Source organism: Chaetura pelagica, unplaced genomic scaffold (genome assembly GCF_000747805.2).
Source record: "Chaetura pelagica isolate M959 unplaced genomic scaffold, ChaPel_1.0 scaffold36, whole genome shotgun sequence".
NCBI classification, from domain to species: Eukaryota; Metazoa; Chordata; class Aves; order Apodiformes; family Apodidae; genus Chaetura; species Chaetura pelagica.
Genome location: NW_009953726.1, coordinates 1,993,622 through 2,011,944, shown reverse-complemented (window position 1 = coordinate 2,011,944; position 18,323 = coordinate 1,993,622). Strand labels below are relative to the sequence as shown.

The 18,323-nt window shown below is 39.5% G+C and overlaps 1 protein-coding gene across 1 annotated transcript in view; it reads right to left on the bottom strand.

Moving 5' to 3' along the window:
* Window positions 1–18,323, bottom strand: part of KCNH5 (potassium voltage-gated channel, subfamily H (eag-related), member 5) — a 154,932-nt gene that overhangs the window by 52,325 nt on the left and 84,284 nt on the right. The window contains exon 8 of the mRNA XM_010000678.1: window positions 446–645. Coding sequence (XP_009998980.1) covers window positions 446–645 — 200 coding nt within the window. The remainder of the gene's footprint in view (window positions 1–445; window positions 646–18,323) is intronic.

Below are 18,323 nucleotides of genomic sequence, written 5' to 3'. Positions count from 1 at the left end.
AATCCTATACTAATTATGCTGAGGGATATGTCAATGTCCTGGGCATCAGGAGCAAAAGCTCCAAGCCAATCAGACTTATTTCATTGCAACTCACAGACACTAGTACTTCTCAGAATAATACTGATGCAGGTTAGACACCAAATTGTGTTCTAAGACTAATTTGAAGACCAATTTCTCCTTGATTTTGGTAATTAAGTACATTTAAATTACTTTGCATTCAGGTAAACTAAGATTGGGAAACAGAAAATGTTGACCACAATGAAAAATAAAGACATATTTTCAAAGCAGCAAACCAGTACTCTTTTACAAGCATCCAGTTTTTTATAATAATGGAGTATCATGCAGTTAAGAATATGTTAGTAAGTTATATACACAGTCCTGTTTCTAAGTAAGCACACAATGGACACAAGCATACTATCTAAATCGTTACCTCATGTACTCCTACCTTCTCTGTGTCAATTCCTTTAGACATGGACCAAGTTGAGACAATATAATCCATGACTCTTTCACTAAGGCCTTTTGGGACTTGATATAGCTTTAGGAAATCCCTCACATTGTTGAGCATCTCATGGTACCTGTTGGTGTTGGCATACATTTGCTGGAAAATGGTGGTGACATTTCCAAAAATAGTTGCATAAAGAAGAGCTGGAAAAAAAAATAAAAATCAAAGGTAATTAAAAATAAATATGCATGTTCCAGTAAATGCTGTTCATCATTCAAGGAAAGCTTCAAATAGTTTTATTTATGGTTACAAATTGCTGCAAATGTATAGGTGTAAACTGTACATTTCTATTTATGCACACACTCTCACAGACAAACATGTACAGAGTTATTTATAGAATTTACCCATACAGCTCATACAGCCATTCATTCTGCAGTAATGTACAAAAGCACTCATACAGATAATGTCCACACATGGAATTATTTAAAAACATGCAGTGCATTTTAACTTATATTAATACAAATTAAATTTCAAATATAGCTTCAGCCTGCCAGTAAAACTTGAAGGCAATATCCAAAGAATCATGTCCTGTAAAACTGGCTCAGCTAGCAGGTGCTACGAGTAAAGAATCTCAGTCCTAAGGAAATGAAATGGAGAAGCAAGAAACCTGGGAAGCCTGGCAAGGAGATACCAATACAAATCAGGCCCCATGCCAATGGCCAAGGTGAGCACCAGAAAGATTCAGAATGGCATCTCATGAGAGCATTCCACAGCAAACCCCAGCAGATGACTTGGGTATGTCATGTCAACTCTAGATGCCAGTCACTAATGATTCCAAAGACAGAAAAAAAATGGATTAGCTAAAAATAGAGAGAAGGACACAGAATAGTAGGAAGAACTACCTCAAACCCACTCCTGGGGGTTACCCTCTCCAAACATGCCACCACTACTGTCAAGTTATCTGAGTTTTGCAACACCAAGGAATGACATGCCATATTCAAGAAAATCACATTTTAAGTAAGCCTTTCCAACAGAAAAGACACCAGTCTCAGTATACTATTACAAGTGTGATGCAGTGAACACTATTTGATGGAGAATGGTTAATTTCTGAAGCCTAAATTCAGCAAAGTGTTTAAGCAAAAACCCAGATGTTCACCTTTGCTAGTGCTGTCTTGAATAGTGGTGGATTGAAAGATCTTCTTAAAGTCAAGCAAGTTTAAGGTGCCTTACTGAGTCACAACGTAATTACCCTTGCAAGAAAGACCAAAATGACATTCTTCCATTAGGCATTACAGATTTTGCAGAAAAGAGAATTATTCTGATATATCATAACACCAATGTGAGCACTTTACTTCTGCTCTTGACATTATCAAATACACAGCAATGTGCCTGTCATTTTTAATAATCTTTGCTCAGAGGTACTTTGTAGCAGCATGCAGCTATGCATTTCCATATTGCTTTTTTGAAAAACAACTGCAGCCTACAAATGGCAAGAAACAACCCACTGTGAAAGGAAAAATGCCTTCCACCTCTGAGTGCATAATGCCTTCCCTCTACACAACCCATTTGTACCTCATTTCAGAAAACTCACTTTGTTTCATACTCATTTACTGTTGTTTATCACCCTTATTTGAGAGGTGGCATTTTTAAAGAAATATGGTGCTTTCCTACAATCTGTCTATTAGAAAAACTATACTTGCATTTCTCACAGTGTTTTCTAATATGTCCATGTAAAAATCAGTTGCTGAAGTTCATTAGAAATATGATCCTCGTTATTTCCTCAAAGTATTGGGATTTTTCATCTTTACACTCAAAACCATATAAAACAAGGTCACACAACGTGGAGCAAAGATGAACATGTTTCAGTTTTAGTAAACAGAGCAGATTAATACTCTATGATGTCCAGAAATAAAGCTCTTTGCAAGGGTAGGTTTTTTCCCTTGATTTACTGACTCTTGTATCATATCTCCTAGCTACTGAAAGGTTCTCTCTCCCTCTGTACCCATTGATATATATTTATTCACGAAAAGGGTTGCCAGGTACTGGAACAGTCTGCCCAAGGAAGTGGTTGAGTTACCATCCCTGGAGTTACTTACAAAACATGCAGATTTGGTTCTTAGGGACACAGTTTAGTGGTGAACTTGGCAGTGTCAGGTTTACAGTTGGACTTAATCTTAAAGGTCTTTTCCAACCAAAACTATTCTGTGATTCTAGACCAACAGTCAGAGTCCAAGAATATGTGGATTATAAAGAATTCTGACTTTTCCCTTTCTTTTTTTTGCAGCTTTCACCACTCTTTTAGACTTTTGTAGCAGGGCAAACATGATGAAGTGTCTGTCTTCTAAATACAACATCCCTCATCCTTCTGAAGAAAAGCTACTGATTTACCATGAAAGCTCATCCAACATGTGAGTGCAGAATCTCTTTTGTCTTGCCCTCTGATGTCAGGTGCATCTGAAAATGACTGTGACTATAAATGCAAAGAGAAGTCATACCTGTCCCTGCAACCCTGCCTTTCTGCATGAGTAAAATTTATGGAAGCCTGTAACTACAACTAGATTGCATGTGCAGTGTCAATGCAGACAAGCTCACTGACCATGCAAACCTACACAGAAGACACAGGATGTCTGAAAATGTGACACAATGCCCTGTAAGGCTGAGGAAAAAAAAAAAAAAGAGAGACTCAACTCTAACACCTGCCAGGTTGGAAACAGCTAAGAATGCCATGGTGAAAACAGCTTGTCTGAAACACTTGCCACATGTTACCTCCTCTACAAAAAAAAACCTTTGGCAGAGACAGCTTGTAGAAAATATACAGTCAGAAGAGAAATTATAGAACTATAGTTCTGTGTCTCTTAATATAGGGTCTTGGTAAGTCGTGCTTAAAAAGAGTATGTTCCAGAAATTAAGGATAGAATAAATCAATTTACCATGAAAGCTCATCCAACATGTGAGTGCAGAATCTCTTTTGTCTTGCCCTCTGATGTCAGGTGCATCTGAAAATGACTGTGACTATAAATGCAAAGAGAAGTCATACCTGTCCCTGCAACCCTGCCTTTCTGCATGAGTAAAATTTATGGAAGCCTGTAACTACAACTAGATTGCATGTGCAGTGTCAATGCAGACAAGCTCACTGACCATGCAAACCTACACAGAAGACACAGGATGTCTGAAAATGTGACACAATGCCCTGTAAGGCTGAGGAAAAAAAAAAAAAAGAGAGACTCAACTCTTAACACCTGCCAGGTTGGAAACAGCTAAGAATGCCATGGTGAAAACAGCTTGTCTGAAACACTTGCCACATGTTACCTCCTCTACAAAAAAAAACCTTTGGCAGAGACAGCTTGTAGAAAATATACAGTCAGAAGAGAAATTATAGAACTATAGTTCTGTGTCTCTTAATATAGGGTCTTGGTAAGTCGTGCTTAAAAAGAGTATGTTCCAGAAATTAAGGATAGAATAAATCATTGGATCAAACTTGCAAAATCACTGGAAACATGACCCAGCAGTACCTCACTAAGCCAGAAGTCAGGAGCCTACACTCTAGAGTCTGCACAGACAAAACCAGCATTATCCCTCTGTTGGAAATCAATGCCTTCCTTGGCCTCCTATTGGAAATGATAAAGACACATGCTTGAGTTCATCTAAATATTCCACTTTCCTTACAGGTTACTGCACGGGGGTCCTTTGGCAAACATTTAAAAGGAATCTATTTAGATCCTCACAGCTTTGAAGCTGTGCCTCAAAGACTCTCCTCGCTTGGAGCAGTTCACTATGCCAAAACTGGGAGCTACTGGGACCAGTCTGTTGGTTTTTTGGGGAGAAAACATCTTCCATAATTTGGCATGGAAAATCCAGCACTCTCTGTAAATCAGCTCCCCATCCCTGTTGTATATATGGCAGAAAAGAGGATCATTTTAAAAAGAATTGTTTTGCAAACCTTGGTATGCAATAAAACAAGTTTGTGCTGATGAGGAAATAATAAATATATAAATAAAATAATTCTCATTGCATTTGTTAGTCCTAAGTGATTCTCCTTTACATGCAAAGAATCCTCTGCTTGGGAGGGTCTACTGAGAAGAGCTTAGACAGCCTTAAAAATACAATTTTCCCGCCTTTGCTCTTCCCCACCCAATTTTAGGTTGGGGCAATTGCATTAGGTGCCAGTACAACTGAGACAAGACAGATCAGAGATGTGAGCTGGATCAGCATCTTATTTGGCAAAGATGTCCCAGATCAGGGAGCCAACAACCTCCAGAGCCTGTTTGACCCCCTGTGCACGTGCACACACATGGACATGCTGGTGAGCATCCATCCCTGCTCTTGCTTTTCTCAGCCTTTAAAAGCTTAAGACTCTCCGTGATCGACCCCTAGTGCCTGTAAAAGATTTCTCAGAGCATCCCCATTTAATAAGCAAATGTTGAAGTGCCAAGTGTGAATCTTACCCCTCACCCTTAACCAACCAAAGGCAGAGGACCACTACTGAGGGCATTTGGCTTTTGCTGCATTTTAAGTATTTCTGGCAAGGAGAACTGGCAGTAAAGATCATTTGCAAAAGGTTCTGAAGGCAATAAAATACTGTGCCTCTCTTGACAGTAGGAGGATATAAACAATCTCTAAAGACATCTCTAAAGGTATACTTACACTTCAATAGTTTTAATTTAGTCTCTCCATTTACAAGAAACAGGAGAGATGATGACGCAGAAGTTGAAGGTGAATTTACTTTATCCAATTTCTTGAAGTTACTAGTTAGGTCAAACTGCATTTATTCTCTGTAATGCCCTGTGTTTCTCCAGTCATTTCCTGTTATGTTTCTGCAGCCATGCACTGCTTATTTACTTAATTGTCCTCTGTGTGTAAATCTGGAACATCTTCACTAGATTTCATAGAGATCAACTTTATATAAGGATACAGAAATATTTTTTCTCAGTCCTAAACATGAGGTAGGTGTTTCAACGGTTATTTTAGTTTCTATTTTACTCTTCAGTGTTGAAAAATCTCCCCTAAATTGCATACAAGGCTATGAGTGTTATGTATTTTTACGTATTAAATGCATGTTATTATATTTGTACGCACAGTTCAGTGTTACATAAATTTTTATGCTTGTTTAAAAGCAAGGAATTATCTAAAAAAATAAAAAGACTCCGAGTTACCTAAATTATCCCAAAGCATTTCAGATCTCTTATTATCCCGACTGTATGCTAAATATATCCTGATAGGAACATCTGCCTTTAAGAACTGAAGGCTTGATTGAGAGCTCTAATTTTCCCTATGGACTCCTGTGTGCTAGAGTATTATTAATCTAAGCATATACAATAAACCTTTAAATTGCAATTGTAAAGAAGAAGATGATGCTTCAATCCTGGAAGAAAACAGATACTCATTTTTGCATGCTGAGGCTAGCTGCAACTTCTTCAATGAGTTTTTGGATTTAGGTATTCCTGTAAAATTATTAGATTGATATTATTGAAGCTACATCGTTCATGAGAGGTTCGATACAAACCCCAATACATCCCAGTGTCCACCTCTTAAGCCAAACAGCCTCACTGAAGTGCAGAAGCAGCACCAGCCTGCAGCTGTCACAGTGAAGAGCTTCCTTCAAATCCATCAATATTATTCAACAAATTGTATTACTTGGAAGAAAATAATCCTTCTAAGCCCCCTCCCTTTGATGCCTGCCCTGTCCTGCCCTGCAGCAACCCACCAGTGCTGCTGCCAGCTGTTGTGCTGTCCTGCCAGCTGCACCAACACTGCCCCGTGGTTTTATAGGGCTTCAAAAGGCCCATTTTAAATTTGAACCCTCACCCCAGTAAAAACTGTGCTGCTACAAAACACTCTCCCATTTCAGCAATGTTGACAACAGTTTCACAGTTGTGTTCAATCAGTGTCCAAAATATAATTTCTCCCCATTGACAGGGAGGGGGTATCAATACCAGAGCATAGCAGCTTTCACACTTACTTCCAAAAATACACAAAGTAAAAAAAAACCCACACCTCTCTTTCCTCCAATTGCACTTACAGCCATGTCACTGTACTGCCCTGTGCCACATAATCCAATATATTTATCCATTGTTACACCCACTTTGTAGAGAAGATGATGAATTCAGCAGTGAACTTCAAGTCTGAACTTCTCACCAACATCATCTGACTGCTGGAATTAGGAGACTTGGACATAATTGTGTCTATGCAAATGCACACCTTGGCCAGCTTGAATCCATCATCCCCATGGCCTACATGCTTTACATACAGTGCCCACATCCAGCTGTATGTCCCATATTGCCAACACAGAAATATGCTGGCCCTCCAGGCATTCCTGTATCCCATGCTGCAGTCGCAACAGATGCACAGCTCTTCCATGGGCCCAGCTGATACTTACCCCTGTTTTTCTGACTCAACACCTTCTTAATACAATAGTAATGAAAACTCTAAATTAAGAGGATAATTATAATAAAGATAAAGGCATAAAATCCCTGTTCACATTTATGGCATATTTGTTTGATGAGAACTAAATAATTATATAATTAAGCAGATCATCAGTAGTAAACTGTAGGAACTCACACTCACTGTTAGTCCTTTTGCAGGGGACATTTTGCAGAGCAGAGTGGAACAGCTGCTCTGGGGGCAGTGAGGCATTTAGCATACTTTATGAAGAAATTCTTACAAAAATTAGGGCTTTCAAGTGCATTAGAACAGTCACTAATTTTTCAGTGGTGAAACTGGGAGCTTTTTTTTCATGAGAGCACTTAGCTAACAGAAAATATTTACTTTAAAGCTCCAACACCTCTCCACCATGCAAATGTGATGAGCTGACTAGCTCCATTTTTGCATGCAGATGCAATCTAAGACTGGCCAAATTGGTATTGCAAAACCACAGTACCATGCTTTACCATGACAGCCTTAAATTAAGGCAATCACTGCCCATGTTTATCAGTGTTTTCAGATTCTAGCCCTGAGGAAGCGATGGACGTGCTGAAGTTTGCTAAGGTTACTCAGCAGCACAGAACACAGTATTACACATTCACCTCCTGAGGATGAAGGGCCAAGGGCTGCCTGGGTCTGATGATGCAGATGCTAAGCAGCCTGAAACCACAGTTCACACACAACAACTTCCCTACTCAACCTCCCCCACCACAGCCACTCTACGTTATTCGATTACTTTGCTCATTCACCTGAGAAATGGTGTGAGCTGTCAGAAATACAGCCCTGCACAAGTTCATCCATGTCCTCTTGGCATTTGGATGCAATTTCCTGCATTTTCCTTCATCTGGAAAGCTTTACGTGTTTTGGGTCTGCTTCTCCCTCGGCACATTATTCAAGGGTGTTAAGCATCATATGGGAAGGCACAGCCTGAAAAATGGCTGCAATTACACCCCAACCAGCAGCAGGGCAGATAGCATTACCCTGTGTTAACTCCGTGGCAAAACCTCACTTTGCCAGAAAAACCCATATCTTGTAGTGAAGGGGCCTTAATTCTGGAAACTTTTCCCCTAAGAGCTCTGTAGTAAGAGGCTGAGAGTTAGGACTTTTTCTACATATTTCACACGCAGTGGAAGGCGGGTGTAACGGGTCACAGCCTTTGGAGGTGACAACTCGGGGAGGAATATTAAAGTTTCCATTTGTAAAAAGGGTATGACATAAACACAGAGGGTAATTAATTTATGAAATTAACTAAACCGTGTCTCATACTAAAGCTTCATCATTCCTGTTCCTCCAGAAAACCTTACCAAATGGCACATCTAGCATTCCACACCCTGCATAAAGCCCTGTACAACAATAATATTAATTACAACGCAATCACTTCCCTAAGGGAATTATAGCAGGTGCAAAAGGAAAGTAGACAGGCAGAAGATGATAAAAATTCATGAGAATCATGTTCACCATGAATGCCAGCAACCTTTCACCTCTAGCACTTTCCTCCATCCTCATATTTATCGTTCTCTCTGTTTTGAGTATTATCTTGCACACTGCCTCATTTCCATGCAAATCTCTCCAGTATTTCAAAAAAGGCTGAATTGTGTCCATCAAACAATCACGTACCCATCACATAAATCCTTCTCTTCTCTTTCTCCATCAAAGATCTAAAGAAGCTGCTCTCCCTGAGTGCTATCTTTAATGTTACTACTGGCCAGCACTGACACTTGTGGATCAAAATCATCCCACGTGCCTTCTGCTGTGTGCCTCACCGTGTCAAAACTGTCACGAGTAACAAGCACAGGACACAAAGGCACTCCAGCACTCTCCAACAGAAGCACAGGAACCAAAGGAATCATCCCTAAAAAAAAAGTTTCTCTGAGCAAAGTGGGCAGCTGTCAGTATCACCCTGTGAAACATCCTTATGCTTTGTTGCTGGATTTGAGCTATGAGGGTTTTTTCTGCTGTTGTTTGTTGGGTTTTTTTATTTTTGCATTTTTAAAGGACTTTTTTAGTGGGACACCAAGTTCTGCTCACATTAAGATGAATACAGATGAGCAATGTTGCTGGAGGCAGGACACCAGAGCATCACTTGCACACTGAGAAACACCACCTAAATTGCCTGTCTCATTAAAATATAAGAGGAAATTTGTAAGCACATCTTAAAACTACTGGACTGTACTTGAAGATGTTTTTACCTTTCTGCTCCTACGTTCTTTTTTTCTGCATGTGCCAAAGTAAAAGTTTGTACTGTACAATACTGCATGTTGCTGTGGTTTAGATACTCAGAAATGTACATATTTACACATGCATGTACACACAGATACACCTGTATGTAACCATAAAGGTGAACAAATGATACAAATGGGCTCAGACTTTCTGCAGCTGCTAATTTTCCTTTCAGTCTTCTAATTTGCTTACCTTTTCTTTTTTTTTCAAATCTGACTTTGCTTATTCATGTAATAAAATGTTCTGTTTTCTCCGAGTACAATTAATAGGAATGGATTTGGGACACTTAGACAAATGACTCCAGCTATAAAATACTGGCCATGCATAGCTTGGGGGAGGGTGCTAAACACACCAGTTAGCATAACAGTGCAATGCTTATTACACAAAAGCTGCCTGAAAACATTTAAAGAGATAAAGTGCAGGCAAAGCACTGCTGCTCCCACTCAGTAGCTCCTTCTTTCTGTAGTTTAATTCATCACCTCTGTGCATTGATAGATTTCTCTATGCAATTACAGGGTATTTTTAGGAACAAAGTAACACACAACTATTCATACGAAAAACCTCATATTTGTAGATGATGCTGCATCCTGTTATTTTCAGAATAGTTCTGCTTTGTAAAATGATCACAAAACCGGTTTCTTTGAACTGAATTATCATGTTTCATCTAAGCCATCTACAAAAGCACCTTCCTTCTAACTCTCCGTTTTATAAATTCGGCATCTCTGGGCAGAGCTAAGCAAAATTTTGTATCTAAAATTTTCTATGTGATGCTGACAGTCTATCTCAAATTAAATTTGCCTTCCCTGAAGTGTTTGTACTAAAATAAAGGGGGGAAAAAATAGAGTTCCACAAAAAGTTGAACCAATTCACCTCCAGGTTTTCAGAAGCTACAATCAGATAATCACAGAATAGACTGGAAGGGACCTTAAAGATCATCTACTTCTAACCCCCCTGCATGGGCAGGGACACGTCCCACTAGACCAGGTTGCTCCAAGCCCCATCCAAGCTCTCCTTGAACACTTCCAGGGATGGAACCACAGCTTCCCTGGGCAACCAGGGCCAGTGTCTTATTACCCTCAGAGGAAAGAATTTCTTCCTAATGTCTTTTTCCTCCAGTCTTTTGATTTTAAACCTTTGAAACCTGAACAATGGAAGAAAAACCCATTTTAGTGGGAAAAAAAAAAAAAAAAAAGTCTTAATAGCCTAAGAAAAATTGAAACTTCTGTTATCTTCACACACACCACAAATTTATAGTATAATGGACTGTTTTTCACAAAACACAAACTAGGAGTTCCTAGAGCACTCTTAGCAATCAAGGCCAATGGCAATCCCATTTTGCCTTATTTATTAGCACCAGGTTCCCATTTTATCAAAGTATCCATGTCCATGGGTGGCATGAAGCCTTCTCCCCACTCCCACAAAAGGCATCTCTTAGACAGACTGCTGCTCAGGGCTGGAATTCCTGTTTTGCTGGAATAATGCTGGTTTTGTCTCAAAAATTTCACACTAGTATTTTTCAGGCTTTCAAGGTGAACTAACTTTACTCTGCTTTGATTATCCACTTTGGGAACCTGTCCTTCATCACAGTATTGATTTAGCTGTGGCAGATGCTGAGCTGTCACTGAGCCTGACAGCTTCTTCAGAGCCTCCTTGGTGATTGGCTTGTAAAACAGTCAATAGCCAAGTGAAGCCGAAGTGTGAAAACAAGCACGTTTCCCACTTTTACACTCTACAAAATCATGTGTGCTACTCTGTACTGCATCTTTCTGGGAGGAGGGGGGAGGAAAAACGTTGGCCTCTTCATTTAGCATTCAGTGTTATCCATTAACCCTTTAGGTATGCAGAATACAACCTCCCCCACCAGTCCTGACACAGCAGTAGAACCTCCTTTCAGTCATGGGTCTGTGGCTTTGGTGTCAACTCCAAAGTCACATCTCATCAGTGGAGAAAGGTCTTTGGAGAAAACATTAGCACGGATGTGCTTAGAGAGAGGATTTCACTTCCCACACAATTATTTGAATCCCAGTATAGGTGGGTAGTTTTTATGGCACTCAAGAGAACATCTATGGTTCTAGGAAGATGCCCTCCACCTTCACCCTGCTGAAGAGCAATGACACGGCAGTGGCAGGCAACACCCTAAATATATTTTTGCAGTTTCTGTCAGAGGATAGATAGACAGCAATAAACATTTTGAACTGGACATAAATATTCCACAGTTTGCAGATCTATCTTCAGATGAAACAAGAGCTGTGCAAATACTATATCAAGCACATTAATTCCATCTGTTTTCACCAGTCCCACAGCTCTCCACCATCTCCCTCTCCATAACACCAATGATAAAAACATTGCTGGAAGTATCACTTTCCATTGATGCTGTCCTGGTGGAAGGAGTTTGAGAACACTAAACAGAACAACAAAAGCTTGAATATACCAGCAAACTATAACAAAAGAATTCTGGTGTGTCATTTCAGCCTCTGTTGCTGAACTCCCAGCGACTATGTGAGGCTGGAAAAGCGTCTTTATTTCCTGGCAGCAGCTCCTGGAGCTCTCCTGTTCCCTGTCCAACTCCTTCTGATCAGCACTTGTTTCTATCTGATTACCCCTCTGTTTTCTTGCTCACTATTCCAGGAAGGAGATGCTGGAATTAGATTTTCTGCATTTCCATTCCTACATTAACACTAATATCACTGAAGTCAATGAAATTACATTGGTGTCTGGAGAGTATCTGAGGAGAATAATTGAGTGTATTTTATCACTTTCCTTTTACTTTTTTGTGGTTGTTTAATACAATTTTTAAATGTCCTGTTTACTACAATCCATTTATTCTGCTCTTGGATGCTGCAATGAAGTTGCTCTCTTTGGGACAGCAGTGTTGTTGCTATAAAGCTCCAGATGCCACCTGGAAGATGTTTGTGATGTGCATCACATCAAGAGGCCATCTAAGCCCAAATCCTTCCTCTGACTGCAGCCCCTTCCAGACACTTACAATAAGGGTACAAGAAAGAGGGTGGTCAGGGCGCCTCCTACCTTGGGTTTCTCCTTCCAGATTTCCATGAACCCAGAGTCCAGGAGCTTTCTAAACTGCCCACTGCACCCAGACCATGGTATTAGGCACCAACCAGACATCTTCACAAAGAATATCTAATTCCTTTCCACAGATCCACTTCTGCTTTTTCCTCACCAGAACATTATGTGGCCAAGTATTTTATGCAGCTGCCTTACACTGGTCACCCTTACACCCTTTACACTGGTCACCCCAGCTCCCCTTGTGATAAGTAAACAATTGCTCCTCCTCACCTCCTATGCACCAACTCCTGATTTTCATAAGCCTTCCTCTACTGTGTTTTTTCAGTCATAAAAGGATCCTCATCTATTTGATCTCTTCTTCTGAGAAAGTCCTCCTATGTTTCATTCTTGTCACCTTTTAGACACCCTTTTTAATCTTAAAAAACCTTGTTGTAGAACAGCACAGTGTGGTGCAGTGACGTTCATTTCAATTACTTGTCCAGCAATCCTATTTTCCTTTTTTGGACTAGTACTGAATATTGCACGGATATTGTCAAGGAACTATCTGCAATAACAGTCAGATGCCTTTCCTGGGTAGTAACTGCTGATTTAGAAAGCATTATTGTATAGGTATGGCCAGCTATTTTTTGCCTACGTGTATTAATTTGCATGCACTGACTGAATTTCATCTGTCCTTTCCACAGTCTTCTGTGGTGGGATTGATACAGCAAACCAGAAACCCTAATTTCAGTATCAAGCGGGAAAAAAAGTCCTGCAGCACAGGGAAGAAGAGCTGCACTTAGATACAACTACAAGGTAAATGATTTAAAAATAAAAAAATTAAAAAAAAATTAAAAATCTGGGTAATATTAAATTGTTATTTAAGTTTATACTAGTATAATGTCTTAGGTCCCAATCATTGGGAAGATTTTATCACCTTTCTACTACAAGCAGGATTGACTGTTTCCCAGTGCAAGGCAAATGCAGGCTAAGCTGTTCTATCTTGGACTTTATCCAAGAGTGACTAAGCCAACCCTAAAAGCCCAGTGAAGATAAATGAGAGATCAGACAGAACAAAAATGTCAAGATGTGACCCAACACTTACAACAGCTATGGGATGTCTCTTGACCATTAACTCATTAGCAGCAAGATTAAGCATTCATTTCTAAAACACATGTTTAAACCTCCAGTTTGGCAGTCCCAGTGTCACCTCCTCACATGCCCCATTAGCAAGGCTGAACAGCTATTGTCCTCATTTGAGTAGCAGTGAGACCAGCTACAAATGCAACAGGTTAATTTAAGTGACCTTGATGCCTTGGATATTTTTGTGCATGTGGTGATAGCTGAGGAAACTACTGCAAGGTCTCTCTCCCTCTGATTCTGCCTGGACATGGAGCATCCTCAGTTGCTTCTCAGCTCTTACAAGGCACTAATTAGCTGGGAGTGTTGCCCATTAATGTCCTTTGTTAGGGGCAATGACATCTGAAATTATACACAGAAAAAGAATTGTCCACAGAATGGGGAGTTTTGCAGTATTTTTGAGGGGGTTTTGGTCCATCTGGATTAATAAACTAAACCAGCTAGTGCTACTAATACCTTCAGGTATCATTCCTGTTCAGCTGTTCCTACCACTAACTACTTCTGTAAGAAACTGTTGGAAGCTTTGCAGGATGAAGACTTCAAACCCAATGAATAGGAAATTTAACAACCCATTTTCCAGCACATCTTTTCAAACCTTCCAATCTGCTTTTTCTCAAGCTTTTGCAGTTTAGTGCACTCATTTTATGCCAAACTCTTAATTAGAGTTGACTTTCCAAAGCTGTTTTCTTTACATTTTTTATTCAGTTTTGCAAACCCAATCCCAGTAGAGTTCCTTTTATTCCCCACAGTTTGTTTGATCAAATTGCAAATATTTCCTTTAATCTTTTTAGGTATTCAGATTTATTATCTGTGGAGCAGAGACTTTCCATCTCCTCTACTGATGATTTGGGAGAGATAATCTTTCACATAATTCTCATTTTATGCAAGTGTTTATTCCTACAGGTACATATTAGTAAGCATAACATTAAAACAGATTTACCTAACCTCAATAAAAACACTTTGAACCAAATTTGCAAGCTAACCTGCTTTAGTTCTTAATTATATTAATCTGAATTCATTTTTCCCAGAGGATGTGATCCATAATTCACTGAGGTCAATGGAAAGTGGCTGCTGATGTCAGCGAGTTTTAGGGTTGGAAATAAACAGGTATGTTTATCTTTTCCTTTAAGAATCTAGATGGGAAATTTCCCCAAAGCAGGGCAAAAGGCCGTTGGGAAACTATTCTAATTTTCTTCATGTCTATTCAGAATAAGAATTAGTAATAATAACAATAGGAACAATAATACCAGAGGCATACAATTTTACATTTATATGTGCACTTTACAAAGAAAGATAAAATAAATTTTGTTCCTTACCTGTCATTTACCTAATTTACCTCTGTTCTATTCTCATTGGAAAATTCAGAGTGAAATATTTTATAAAACTGTTTTCAAAAAGCATCACTCTGCATTTTATTTAGCCCTTTTTTTCCCTAGTGAATCAGGGTAAAGTTTAGCCAAAAATAAGAGAAACTAACACCTGCAGTTTTCTTACTCTGAATTTGTAGTTGTAGATCTTCTAAAGTGAAAGTAGAAACCCAGTGTCTTATTTCTTTACTATGTTCTACTTTTTCCACCATCAAAGTGAAAAGTTTTTTAAAAACAAAATAATGTTTCCTCTCATTTTTAAAAACTTTTCCAGCAGAAAACAAAGGGAAGGCTTTTTCTCAAGTTCCTTTCTAGTGTAAAAAACTCTGAAAAGCATAGGAAGAGAAGGAGCAAGAGAGAACTTCTCTGTTATCTTGATAACACAGACATATTAGCTGGGAAGTACAAAATAAATAAATAAATAAATCTTGTGTATCTTAATTCTTTTCTTCAAAATATGTAATTTTCAATAAAAAATATTTTTTCAACAAAACTAAGGCTTTGTCAATACACTTTCCATATTGTCTGAGTAAGTTTCCAACACAAGGCTTTTTTCTCTGTCTCATTGATTCCCTCAGTTTTTCCTCCTCTTCATGTCTCCTTTCAGCCTCTGCTGAAATCTTCCAGAAGTGATGCAGCATATTTTTTCTATTTGTTTTTTTCTAGCTGTCTCCTACCCGACATTACTCTAAACTGGCTTTCTTCATGTTTCTCAATGTTATTCCTAATTATTTCGCTTAATTAATAAGATGCCTCCTCTGGATACAGCTGGTTGCCCTGACACTGTAGGAAATTACTCCATATTTCTCCATCCCTGGATCTTTCAGGAGAATTTATACAGAATATCTGGCTTTCACAAACAACCCAGCTTCACACACATCCCTTAATAAGAATTAATGATCCAACCCTTGTAGACCGGTTTCATCAGAATAATAGGGATTAAAAAGTGGGTTTTTTAATAAAGCTTTCTTCTGCTAATACCAGCCAAGATGGCACAGATTTAGCATTCTGCTGTAGCTCTGCACACCTCTGTCACACGAAGTGCCATTAGTCCAGCTGCCAAATGGCAAGTTCTCATCACAGGGGACTTGTTTTCCTGAAGCAACAGCCTCCTCAGCTTCTGTCCTGCAGCTCCTACTAGAGATACCAAAGACTAGCGGCTGCTTAAGGATGAAGCTCTGCTTGGTTTCTCCACCCTCCCCACCGTGTGGAGCTCCACAACTTGGTTTTGATCTAAGACACAGGACATGTGGCATCACTCACAGGGTGTCTGGGGGTGTTAGTCCAGCTGCAACAACATGGACATGGACAACTTGCACACTCCTCCCACCTGCATGTTTCTCGTCAAATTCAGACACATCAGAGGTAGAGAATCCCCATTTCTGCATCTGCCATCACCTTCTTTGTGCCACTACTGTCACATGATCAGTTGAGCAGGATGGGCTGCTCCCATTGCACAACAGCTATGCCTGCCCAAATGCTGGCCCTAACTCATCCCAGATCTATGTCTACAGCTGCTGTAGAACACAGGAGTTCAGGCACTGCAAGGCAGAGGCACCCTTCCTCCATCAGTGTCCAGACAGCAAAGCACTAGCAAGCAAAGCAACAGGAACGATGAACCTTATAGACAACTTCCTCCCTGATTCTATGTTTTGAAGGCACCCATGAAGAAGGAAAGTTTCCACATGTCTTTGTGACCATGTGTAAAGCTCCTTTTCCTAAAGGTGGTCCTTACCTGGAGATGTAATGAGAGGCTGCTAAAGGTAAAGGTACAACAGGCTGCTCAGAGGTAGCTCCACCCTGACAGTGGAGGGCTTCCAACAGACTGGTGAGGCAAAGGGTCTTAGATGTGAAAGCAAATAGTCTATGCTTGATGTGACAAACCAAAGGCACCCAGTGGAAAGCAACAAGCAGTGAAGTGGCACAGGCACAAAATCATTTGCATAAGGCAGCTCATACAGGTGTGACCTTGGTGGGAGCCAAGCTGGGTTACAGCTGAGTGCTTTTGCAAAGCATCCCCCCACCATGGACATCAATAAAAGGTTGTGTGCTCTCAAAAATCTGAAGGAAAGAAGGTGCAGTTTACAGCAAATTGGTATCTAAGAAAGTGGAGCCTAACCCTAAAGTGTCAGGCAACTTTCTAATTACAGCAGTATGATTTGAGATGGTGAATTTCAGAAGAGATGTTAATGGCTTGAGATGTTTTAAAAGCCCAATGGCTCACTAAGAGATTTACAGTTGCAGAAAAAGGAGCACATTGAGAGAACCTCCTGCAAAGAGCGGGGACACAGTAAGGGGCTCTAGAGGAAGCTGAGATCTCTCCCAGGAGAGCAATCCTTGCAAGAAGCCCCCACTCACCTTTGGCAACCCCAAGTCCTCCTGCCTGACGACCTCAATCCCAAACTCCTCACAACCTCCTCTACCTCACGGCCCAGACCCTTCCAATCAGAACATTTGTTTGGAAACACGGAATCAAGCCAAACCATCTTAAGTATTTGCCAAACAACTTCAACAGCTCAAACCCTACAGTCCATTTTGGACTGGTTTCAGGCAGTGATCATACTCCTTACATTGCAGTACTCAGGACAAAATTATGTACAAGGTAAAGGACCATGGTCCATACTTCAGGCAGTCTGAAACACACAGCATGAACAGTCCTCATAATGGATTTGTCCTTGTGAAAGTTACTAATGAAACAATATTAGCTATATCCCTCATTTTTTTTACACACCACTAGAGCTCTGCTTCTGTGCTTCAAAACTATAGACTTAATATTGCAGAATTGATATAGATTGGGAATAGACAAGCTTTTTATGGGAAAAAAACACCCTCATTTGTTTTCATTTTTACATTATTAGCACATTTGCTGAGTAAAACCTGCTTTTATTGTTGTTGATGGTGATTCATCAACAAAACTAGGATAAGATTTGTGGCAGAAGCTAATGAAAGCTTAACAAACAAGTCAGATATAATAAATTTACTAGTGAAGTCCTTGATGTTATCTCCATTTCACACTTCAGAAGCATAAAGCTATTATTAAATTTCTTTTTTATTATTATTATTTTGGGCAGTTTCATGCCAGATTCAAGGACTGATTTATTTATCTTATGTATTTATTCTCATTTGGGAAAGACACTCTGAGTGATCTAACCAAAATAACAACAAATTAAAATTCTCTAAAGCTACCATTTTTTTTCTATTAATTAGTAAGAACTTGCCCATCTCATTTACACAAAATGGATGTACAGTCCATTTCCAAGTTTATCCTCTATGAGAAATCAGCAAACAGTAAGTACTTTAAAGAACAAACACAGAGAGGGACTGAGTAGAGGATGAGAAATGATCCTTTCAACCCTGCACGGAACCCAAAGACAATTTAAGTAAACCTGTGCCCACCTCACAAATCTCCTCCTGTCTCATGCAGACATAAAGTCATTAATTGCTCCATAATAAGACAAGGCCAAAGAAATAAATGTCACTTAGAAGAGTCAGTGTGCAGTACATAGCAGAACACATCCCCTTATGCTCCCCCTCCAATTAAGAGGCGGTGATAGGTTGATAAGGATTAAAATATAATTGTTTTGCAGTATTTTATATTCCATTAGACAACACTAAAGAATAAAAAAACTCCTAGGAAAGAATGCTTATTGACAAAATGGATGGTCAGTTTGTTCCATATTGAATTTAGTGGAAGGAAGAAGACACAGAGTCTTTAAACAAGTCTTTAA